The sequence below is a fragment of the Puccinia triticina genome, chromosome 13A, assembly GCF_026914185.1.
Source record: "Puccinia triticina chromosome 13A, complete sequence".
NCBI classification, from domain to species: domain Eukaryota; kingdom Fungi; phylum Basidiomycota; class Pucciniomycetes; order Pucciniales; family Pucciniaceae; genus Puccinia; species Puccinia triticina.
In genome coordinates this window covers 2,828,685-2,839,545 of record NC_070570.1, presented here as the reverse complement: position 1 = coordinate 2,839,545, position 10,861 = coordinate 2,828,685, and the positions used below count along the sequence as shown (strand labels likewise).

The 10,861-nt window shown below is 52.2% G+C and overlaps 4 protein-coding genes across 4 annotated transcripts; 3 read left to right on the top strand and 1 right to left on the bottom strand.

The window, feature by feature from the left end:
- Positions 1-510: 510 nt before the first annotated feature.
- Positions 511-1,830, bottom strand: PtA15_13A279 (uncharacterized protein; the record flags this gene model as incomplete). Its single annotated transcript, XM_053162460.1, has 3 exons — positions 511-554; positions 901-1,725; positions 1,806-1,830. 3 exons carry the CDS (start codon positions 1,828-1,830, stop codon positions 511-513), a joined length of 894 nt encoding a protein of 297 aa, XP_053026434.1.
- Positions 1,831-2,112: 282 nt separating this feature from the next.
- On the top strand, positions 2,113-5,670 carry PtA15_13A278 (uncharacterized protein; the record flags this gene model as incomplete). The annotated part of the gene is made up of 3 exons (XM_053162459.1): positions 2,113-2,130; positions 4,607-5,118; positions 5,217-5,670. The coding sequence occupies 3 exons, from the start codon at positions 2,113-2,115 to the stop codon at positions 5,668-5,670; spliced, it is 984 nt and encodes a 327-aa protein (XP_053026433.1).
- A 2,063-nt stretch (positions 5,671-7,733) lies between these two features.
- On the top strand, positions 7,734-8,659 carry PtA15_13A277 (uncharacterized protein; the record flags this gene model as incomplete). The annotated part of the gene is made up of 4 exons (XM_053162458.1): positions 7,734-8,024; positions 8,148-8,355; positions 8,429-8,526; positions 8,600-8,659. 4 exons carry the CDS (start codon positions 7,734-7,736, stop codon positions 8,657-8,659), a joined length of 657 nt encoding a protein of 218 aa, XP_053026432.1.
- Positions 8,660-9,734: 1,075 nt separating this feature from the next.
- Positions 9,735-10,416, top strand: PtA15_13A276 (uncharacterized protein; the record flags this gene model as incomplete). The annotated part of the gene is made up of 2 exons (XM_053162457.1): positions 9,735-10,019; positions 10,162-10,416. The coding sequence occupies 2 exons, from the start codon at positions 9,735-9,737 to the stop codon at positions 10,414-10,416; spliced, it is 540 nt and encodes a 179-aa protein (XP_053026431.1).
- Between the last annotated feature and the right edge of the window lie 445 nt (positions 10,417-10,861).

Here is a 10,861-nt window from a genome sequence, read left to right as displayed (position 1 = left end):
CATTGCACTGTTATAGCTCAGTTTACCTCCATGGGTGGGGCAAGGCGTTTGGAGCCTGTGGTGTCAATGGGGTTGACACTTTGTGGTGAAGTAGCTCTTGCCAGGCAAGCTAGAAGACATTACTAACACATTAATGGCTATGAATACCATTGTTTCTTTGTTATTGGAGAAGACTGGATTTGTTGATGATATGATAAGTGTTTTCTTTATTCCTCTGTGAGACTTGATGATTTTTGGACGGGAAAACAAGTTTATGTAAGTAGTGATGTTGAACAAATAGAGGAGATACATTAAGGAAAAAAAAGAAAAGCCCAAACAAGACCAATACATACATATATATGTGTATATAAGAAATACACAATAATGAAGGAAGGAAAAGAAAAGAAAGCGGTACCAAGTGGGTTGCGACAGATAAAAAGAAAAAGGAACGGAGACGACAAGGACGACTCAGATATAAACGAGCGAGATGAAGAGTACACGGATGCATATGAAGGATGACGATCTGGTTGGTTACCGGATCCCGTGAGGGTGGAATCGGGCTCCATGAACAAACCCTGCAAACATAGAAAGAAACCATATCCATCCGAGCATCCATACCCAACAACAACGGGTTTGAGATAAGGGGAAACAATTTTTTATGTTCAGCCATCTTGTCTCTTCTTTCATAAGGGAGAGAAGAAAACTGATGGAGTGAACAGGCTGTATTTTTTTTGTTTAGTGGGAAGAGTGAATCAACAGGATCCAGACCCGAAACACGCGCGCTCATAAGATCTCCGAGATGTATATGTGTATCCAGGGCGATGAGAAGGGGGTGGGTTCTGCACGATATGGCTTCTGGGATCCCGTTGAAGGGAACGGGGGATGTGGGGAAGAAGAGAGAGAAGGAGAATTCAGACTCACGCCTCCGTTTGTCAGTCTGACGGATCTCGAGAGATCTGGAGGCCATCAAGCCGATGAACTGGCTTTCATGCGCGGCGATATGGGTCTTCTCAGTCAGACGATGATCAGCAGGAGGGTCGAGGGGGAGTTTGGTTCGCCAGAAATGGGAGGGACGGGCGAGGGGCCGCTCGGGATCGGCGTGGGGTCTTCTGGACTGTGTGATGAGTCCGGCCTGCCAATCGATCCCCAGACCGAACGTCGGATGACCCGCAGCCCGCTCACTCTCAGACTCGCTCTTCTCTTCATCACTGTCCTCTTCATCCTGCTCAGATGGATTATACGGACGTTTGCGGGAGCTGATAGGTGCTTGGTGGTCAGGGCTACTGACTGCATGGAAGCCGTTGGACGTGGAGGAGGGTGAGAACGGAGTTATGGGTGAGGTAGTAGCAGTGGTGGTGGTGGTAGAGTCAGATGATGTTCTCTGGAGGATGAGGGGTATCGACGGGGAGGGGGGCGCGACTATCGATGGTGAGAGGGTGTTGGTTGGCGTAAGAGGACTGCTAATAGGGCTGGAGGCGTCGATAGACGAGCGAACGTGGAGGGTGGGAGGGTCGATGAGCGAGGAACGATGGATGAGCGGATTGGCCTTAGCTTTGAATCGGGCGGCGCGCAGGATGAAGTCCGGATGGGTTTCATCCTGGAAGCTGAGCCCGTCGAGCAGCTTGGCCACGCTCGGGAAATCCTTCTTCCGGGGCTTCTCCGAGAGGAGGACGGGCGATAAGACGGCTTTGGGATGGGCACGAGGCTGGAGTGGGGAGGGCGGGTTGAGGGTGAACTGGGGCGAGGCTGCTGGGCAGAAGATGGTGGTATGCAAGGTCAGTTGCTGTGTTCTTAGGCTGGGGACGGGGGGAGATGAAACGACTGACGATGGCTCGGGATGGTGATGGTCATGATGTGTGTGGAGTGTGAGTTCGGTTCAACCCGCTGACTGTTTTTGGTCGGTCGTCGACTGTGCAGTGTGGGGAGGCGGTGGGTGGGTCTGGACTCGGAGTTCGGCCGAGGCACAGCTGAAGTCCAGCTGGAATCTGCCACGCCCCCAGTAAAATCCGCGAGTTTCGCACCGTCCGAATCAGAACCAGCCCCCCGGCTCCCCCCGGACGATCATGTAAATATGTATCAGGGGTACTTTCTGGTACTTTAAATTACAGGCTGCCGATCGACACATGACAGCACATGGCACCGTTCCAAACTGTTGGTCTCTGTTGTACTACATTTCAGCCCACTTCACATTTTACTCGAACATGATGTTGATGAACGGGCAACCCAAGACACCCACAACAGAGCACCATATTAACTTCGGAGGGCCACAGCTAAAAGAAAAGGGCAAGCCCAAAACTTCTCTGGATGGTCTGTTGGAATGCTTCTGGCATGAAGGGCCGCAGTTTCAAAAGAGCAGTCTTGGCCCCCAACCCAGCTTCAACCTGAAAGCTTTCTAGTCCTTCAAGGATTATTTTTTATGAGTTTAATGTGCATGTATTCTGAGCCAATTCAAATGTTCTTGATCTAGTTCCTTATTCCTCTTCTCATTTGAGGACTTCCTGTCACCTAAATGGCTTGATTTGGTGGGAGGTGCTAAGCCTTGTTTGCTGGTGAAAACTTGATCTCAATCAATTTTCACCTTCCAGTAAGGTCTTTCCCTAGTCCAGATCAAGAAATTTAGCCAACAGGAATTCCTGCATTGTTTAGATCATGAGTGATTCCATTTGGTTTGATTGGGAATCGGATATTGCCCCAAAACACTTTATAATTTGGGGCAGGCTTTAGGCACGCCAAAAAATTCCCAGATGCACGCCAAAAAAGGCGTGCACTCCTGACCACTCCAAGATTTTTGGAGTGCAGGATGGTTTACTCCAAAACCAGCCCCCATTTGGAGTGCACAACCCTGCACTCCAGGTGGTATGGAGTGAACACCCCGCCACGCCAAAACCAGCCCTCAGCTCCCCTCGACCGCCGGTCTGCGGCGGCTACACATGTCCCTCTCGATGACCGGGACCGACCGGTCATCGAGAGGACAAACACAGCACTCTCGATGACCGGGACCGCCCGGTCATCAAGAGGACAAACACACCCCTCTCGATGACCGGGACGGACCGGTCATCGAGAGGACACACCCCTCTCGATGACCGGCACAGACCGGTCATCAAGAGGACACAACCCCTCTCGATGACCGGGACCAACCGGTCATCAAGAGGACAAACACACCCCTCTCAATGACCGGGACCGACCGGTCAGCGAGAGGACACACCCCTCTTGATGACCGGCACAGACCGGTCATTGAGAGGACAAAGCCCCTCTCGATGACCGGCACAGACCGGTCATCGAGAGCTGTATCCCTTGATAACCGGTCCGGTCTGTCCCGGTCATCGAGGGGGGGTTTGTCCTCTTGATGACCGGGCGGTCCCGGTCATCGAGAGTGCTGTGTTTGTCCTCTCGATGACCGGTCGGTCCCGGTCATCGAGAGGGACATGTGTAGCCGCCGCAGACCGGCGGTCGAGGGGAGCTGAGGGCTGGTTTTGGCGTGGCGGGGTGTTCACTCCATACCACCTGGAGTGCAGGGTTGTGCACTCCAAATGGGGGCTGGTTTTGGAGTAAACCATCCTGCACTCCAAAAATCTTGGAGTGGTCAGGAGTGCACGCCTTTTTTGGCGTGCATCTGGGAATTTTTTGGCGTGCCTAAAGCCTGCCCCTATAATCTTTGAACAAGGTTTGTTTGCTCATGAAAAACTTCAGTCAAGGTTGCTTGTTGGATCTTGCTTCCAAAGGGAAGCTTCCCACAAAAACTGAATAAACGCTTTCTGAGAATAAGCAAGGCCAATTATAACAAGGTTTGAATGCAGCTTTTACCATCAGTAGTACGTGAAATCCCCCATTATTTAGACTCAGCTTGGGCTATCTTGAGCAAAAAAACAGCATTAGGTCATGGTTGGATGAATCATTTAATTTTCTTGGATCAAGGGGCGGTGGGTTTGTGACCAACCAATGAATCCTCCAAAGACTGATCTTTCTGCCAAATCTGATGTTGCCGCGCACTACATAGAGTGAGCATAATCAGTCATATAATCCAGAGAAAAAATCCATCTGATCCTGGATTCCTGTTGAAATGTGATGGAATCCAAAGTCCACCCAGCCAAAACCAATCGTCAAAAATTTGTAATGCAACCTGGAGATTCCTCTTGCACATCATACATGGCTACACACCCGGGCGAATCGGGAAAAGCGCCTGCGCCCACCTGACGCTTCAGTCGTACATGCGCCAGGTGGGCGGTACAGTACGCCAGGATGACCAGGAGGGGATACTGACGCCACCATGACACGCCTTGGGTCGTGAGGGCCGTGGTGGCGCCAGTAGAGGCCGCAGGTGGACAGCTGCCCTTGACACCATCAGTCCGGCGCCCGTGGGCGATGCCACCCAAGCGTCTTGGTTGGGGCGGCGTCCTATGGCAGCGTCAGGTAAGGACGCTGCCGTTTCGCACCGGTCATGATTGCGCCGGTGATAGATGACAGGAGCGCTGCGCCACACAGTTGCCACACAGTTGCCCAGCAGTCGGCCTCGACTGCTCGGCGCCACGCGTACGCGAGGGCTCACGAGCTTGACGGGATGCGCCGGCCAGTGAGAAGGCCGGGGGATTGATCACCCTGCCGCCGACAGGCCTCTGCCTGCCCCCAGAGACAGCCCAAAGTACCAGCCCATCTACCTCTCGCCCCCCTCCTCACCCCCATCATCCACCACCACCTCATCCCGCCTCGCAGCCGCAAGTGCAACCTGCTCCTGCTCACCCTCGCCCCCATCGCCATCTGTCTCTCCTCACTCACCTTCATCTTCAACCAGACCCACCCAACCTCTCCCTCTCCCGCACGCATCTCCATCAAGCTCTTCGACCAGCACCAGCGCCTCAAGTCGCAGGCCAAACAGCTCTCCTCAGACCTCCTCAGCTGGCTTGACTCGGTCCCCAACCCTCTCCGCTCCTCAGCCTCGCCCGACTCTGATCCCGACAACCCCCTGCTCAACCCGCCCAATGATCACTCGCCTCACCCAATCCTCCCTCTCCTCCTCAGCGCACGCCAAGCGTGGCAGTCAACCCTCCAATCACAGCCACTCTCGCTCCAGCAGGCCCGGATCTACTACCACCAGAAATTCTATCCACTCCAACCACCACCTGGCTTCGGCCAGTGGTTCCAGTTCGCCCGGCTCCACAACTTCACTTCGGCTCCTTCCCATGGGCTATGACTGTTGGCCGGTGCATCTTGTTTGATTCTCTTCGGGGAAGGTGGAGCAGGACGACCCACGCGGTGGTCCATTGGCGAAGCTGGGCTGGCGTTGCTGGTGCCGTGGCACCTTGCGTGAGGCATGCTGGGACTTGTATCAAAAACCAAACGGGGCTGCGGGCCTGGCCGGCCCGCGCGCGCAAGGCCCGGGCCCCCCGCATTTCTAGCAGGCTCGCGAGACGGGGCTGGCGCAGCAGCGAGGGGCACCTCGCCCAGACCTACATGGGCGAGGTGCATCCCCATCTTAGGGTTACTAGGCCCCCACAGACTTGGGCCCCCACCAATCAAATTGGTATGAGAACCAGACAACCTGCCCCTCCTCCTACCTTATTGTCCCCCAAGCCTCCCCCACCCCTTCTCCTACCCCTGGCATTCCCGCCCACCCTATTGCCCATCCTTTTGCCCCCCCCGCTGACGCGCAACATCCGTCCTTCCCCACACCCCTACTCCCGCGTGTTCCCATGACAGATGCCACAGGCTCAACAAAACATTATGTTATTCTCCATGCTCGGAGCCATCCTCCAGCAAATCAACCCCGGCGCCCCTACCGCTGGGGAAGCCGCCCCCCCATTGCCCTCAGCCAGGCGGATCAAGTCCGAATAATTGAGTATCTCCCAGCTGTCAAGGTCAGTCAACCCCCCGCCCCCTGCTCCCCAACGCATCTCCCGCCCACACTAACATCCACCATATTACCCCGGACCCAGGAAGTCATGTGAGGAGCGGCCCACAACGACATGATGATCAGCAATGTCAAAGCGTACGCCAGAGACACTCAAGAACGATCTGTATTCCGCATGGTCATGGTGAGTAAATCACCCTATCACCTAGCCCGCGAAAACTGAACCCTCCTCCCGCTCATCCCCTGCAGAACTCACTTTGCCAACAGCCCGCTCAATACCAGCGCACCCACTTCCCTCCCCAATTTTTAGAACCCAAACGCGGTGAATACGTAAGTTGTCTAGTATGGGTCACTATGTTCGCAACTCCCCAGCTGACGTTGCGTACCTTATCAGGTGGACCGTACTTGTAGTTGAGAAGGATCACAACCTGTTTGGCTCTTCCCCCCTGGTAGAGCTGCCAGTGCCCAACTGATGCCGAGGTGACTGCGCAGGTGGCGCTTATGGCATGAACGCTCCAGCCCGGCGATGATCATGACACGTCCTCCCACGACCTCCGCCATGCAGTCCCCCCTCTGCTCCCCCTATGCTCCCCATCTGAAGATAGCCCCCCCCTCCGCCCCATGATTACGTAGCATGATTTGTACCCCAGCGATCTGCGAAATGAATGAGATTCCAGCCAGTCATTGGCATCCCACTAATCACGCAGCGAGCTTGCGCAATACGAATCCAGCGTGATTAACATGGCCCCCCTGAGCCCCCTCCCAGTCGGCTGTGGCTGGTCTGCCGCTCACTGCCCAATGCCGAACGGCTGACGGAGCCCGAGTGGTCCTCCCGGCCTTTTGGCCGGCGCCGTGGGCGACCATCCCCCATCGTTGTGCACGATGTCGCAGCAGCTGGCCCCCGGCGGCCAGCCAGGCCCCAGATGGCCAGCTCACCCGCGCCCTTGGCCCCGCCCTCTATCGGGCTCGCCTACGTCCTACCCAACAGGAATCAGCCAGGCATCAGGCGCCCTGGCAAGCGTTGATGGGAAGCCAAATTGGTCAGCCCAGAGGCCGCCCAAATGACACCCTAACCGACGACCCCCAGGCCCCGGGAGAGCCGCCCGCCACCCGCCCCCCAAGAGGACAGAGCCCATGTCATCATGCGGCCCGCCGCCCGCCATGCAGGCATCATCCAAACGACCGCGGCGGGCGTGCGCCCGTCGTGGTTTTGCCACACGCCTCTGCGTCGCAAGTCATAGGTGTCGTCCAATGGTCGTATGGGGGGCGCCTGACCTGTACGACATATGAACGGTGGGTGGCGACGCCCAGCCTACATGTGGCAAAATCACGACATGCAGGCGTAAATCTCTTGCAGAGGCAGCCGGGCGCCACGGAGGACAATCGGTGGGCGACCCACTTGTCCCGGTGTGTACATGGTAATTTATTCCAGAGTGCCTTCATTTCCACTTTGGAGAGAAATTGATACAGCCACGCGGTTAGCGCATCCTTGATTGCACCTTAGCTGTGCTAGTCTGTATTAAAACCGTTCAAATTTTCTAATATGGTTTTTTGGTGGTTGTGTAGGGTTGTGTATTGGGTGTACTGCCCAAAGCATCCTCCCTTGACCTATGTAGAATGCTAACTTAACTAAGTCCCTCTCTTTGTGGAGGGGGGACGCCGTCCCGCAGGGACCCTCCGAAAATGCCAAAACATCAACAAATCTCATAACTTGATTAGTCCCACGGCGCAATGCAACAAGTGCTCCGCTAGGAGAGGCTTCCTAAAACATATCTCAATATCTCCAGGTTCCAAGTCTTGACATTCTTCCTAGCCTTCCGGACGTTTATCGATACAACAAGGACCTGTTCACTTTCCGCCCCTCGTCCAAGAGCCAGACTCCCAGAGCATCCCTAAATTTCACAACCCAATGCGCTTCACCTTCCTTGTACTCACAACCCCCCTGCTATTTTTAGGTCGCCAGACATTTGCCAGTGATCATAAGATTGACCCATCCCTAGATCCAACCAACAAAATACAAACCTTCAGTTTTGAACGCAAATTATCATGGACTAACCAAGATTTTGACGTGACTCAGGACGACAACCATGCTCACATCATGTCAGTCGAAGCTCACCTCAAAGATAAGCTCATCGCGAAGAGCCTTTTCGCCCTGGATCTTACTCTACCCGGTGGCGAACGCTTAGGAATCAAAATCAATGTGAGTGTGGTATATCAACGCCGACCAGCTTATTAGAAAACCGTGTTGCACACTAGGACATTTATAAGTTGAAGCTGAACAGTTTCTTCTGTTCACCACCCCCCTCGACCAAAACTATTTCAGGGAAAACTAGTAAACTGCGGATTCAAACAAACTTACAAGATGTCAAATGGAGTCCAATTTCTAATTGATCCACGTTTTGCAAACATTGATCGATGGCACATCAAGAAGTCGGGGTACATCACACGCGAATATACCTGGATGCGACACATCCGAGGGCTTTCAGGTGTTGTAATGAGGGATGACGGCAGAAAGGTTGCCTACTTTTCAGGTGAGTTGACGCTTGGACCTTATTTGTCTTCCGATCTTCTGGCAATTTGGTAACTTACTTTTCCTCCGGGCAGCAAAAACTTGGGGAAGCGAGTTCTTGGCTGATCTAAGTCACTCAACATGGCCTCAATCCTCGAGGTATACAATAAAAACAAATGGAGACGTACCTCTTGTGAGTCGCTCCACTGGTTCATCCGAAGATTAATAGAGATCTAGTTGTTGACGATGAATCGTCGAACTTGCAGGAAGTCTTAGTTGCACTTTATGCGAGCGCAGCTGTGAGAAAGGATGTGTGCGGCTGGTGATGACCGGTATCGAGTCTGATAATTATTTTTTTATTCCATTCCTCCGAACCTCACTTTTGTTTTCCCTCATTCACTCCTCGCAACACTCACCCTTGCTATGTACGGATTCATGCGTTCCCTGATACTTTTACCACTGATCAAGTACGTTCAGGATCCCCAGGAGCTCAACAACTGAGAAAAATAAGAATTGCCACACCTTTAACAGTGATCTTCGGATCAATGTGACTCACGCGACTCAATGTGCACAACCATCACCGTAGCTAGCCATGTCTAATTAGTGACTATATATTATGGTTCTCTTTCTTTGATTGCATGAAATAAAAATAGAGAAATAGAACCGATATAAAGAATTAATAGCCATAGCAAAGAGCGGAGAGCCGGATCGCCCAGCCGGATCCTAGTGAGAAAGCTCTTTTGATGGTTTGTTAGCTTCCATAGACAGTCTTGTAAATAATTATAACTGAGTTGATCCGGATTGGAAATAGGGTATCCATAAATCTTTTTCGTTTGATTGCGACTCGAGGTTTGTAACTTCCTTGCCAATGGTTCAGCAATTTATTCCAGAATAATTAGCATTCTTGGGATAAACAGACGTAACCACGCGTCCTATGGCATCCTCGATGGTACCGTTACGACAAACACCATAAGTCCTCATTCCCTTCGGGGCTGGTTCGTTCGGGGTCCCAGGCTGGAGTGGCCTCGCCCCAGGCGGATTGTAGATACATACATAAATATCTCGACCAGACAGAGACCCTGCGCCGGGGCTGCCCTTCGGGCCCTCACCGAGAGGCTACACACATATCCAGCTGGATGGATTTCGGTACATGCAGTTTTTGGACCAGTTGTGTTTTATCCAGCCCAAAGCCCCCTTGGCCTTTAAACTAACACTGAGACAGATCTCCTTCCAAAAACAAATGCATAACCTGCATTGCTCTCCTCGAGTCTCGGTGTCTAGACGAGTCTCGGCTATGGATTCTTTCAAGCCTTCTCAAACCATGTATACAAATAGGACCTATTCCTCCCCCCCCCCCTCCGGCGAACAGAACATCCCTAAATTCCCCTAATACTCACAGCAATGCGCTTCACCCTCTTTATACTCACAGTCACTCTGCTAACCTCAGATCACCAGGTATTTGCCGGCGATGATGATATTGACCCACCCCTAAATCCAACCAACAAAATCCAAAGCTTCAGTTTTGAGCGCCAGCCATCATGGACTAACCAAGATTTTGAGGTGACTCAGGACGATAATCATGCACACGTCATGTCAATTGAAGCCCATCTCAAAGATCAAGTCCTCGCCCATTTCGCTTTGGATCTTAATCTAGCCAGCGGCGAGCAGATAAAAATTAAAATTAATGTGAGTGCCAGTCAACTTGTTAGTTGTCTGTCCCTTACTTTTTGGGCAAGGAAAATTTTGCACATTGCAGCTCGTAAAGAGGAAGGAAGCAGCTGATCAACTGCCTTGTGTTCATGACCCGCATTGACCAACACAATCCCAGAGGAAAGTAGTAAATTGCGGCTTCAAGCAAACTTACAAGATGTCGAATGGAGTCCAATTCCTAATTGATCCACGTGGACCATTAACTGATCGATGGCATATCAAACAGTCAGGATACATCAAACAGAAATATACTTGGATGCGCAAGGTACAAGGACTTTCGGGTATTCTGAAGAGCGACGACGGCAGAAAAGTCGCCTATTTTTCAGGTGAATTGATAAGTGGACATGCTTCTAAGTCCTTTCAGATGTTCTGACATTTCTCTGGGCAGCAAAAACTGGGGGTAGCGAGTTCGCGGCTTCACTAGATCACACAAAATGGCCCACTTTGACAAAGTATACAATCAAAACCAATGGAGACGTGCCTCTAGTGAGTGTCTTGAATGTGTAGTGGATTGATAGAAATTTAGTTGACCAAGGACTTTGAAACTCACAGGAAGTCTTGGTTGCACTTTATACAAGCGCAGCTGTGAGAAGAGATACGTGCGGCTGGTGATAACCACTAACTTAAATAAGTCCCTCCTGATGGATGCGCTTTGGCGCCTCCACCGACTTGTTTAAGGTTGTGATAACCATCACCTTGAGTGTCACATGATCAATTTTGTTGTGATATTGTTTCCTCCTCTTCTGTTCCTTGCAACTTCACTCTTTTCTTCACTCATTCACTCCTTGCATCAGTCACCCTTGGCTGTACTGTAAACA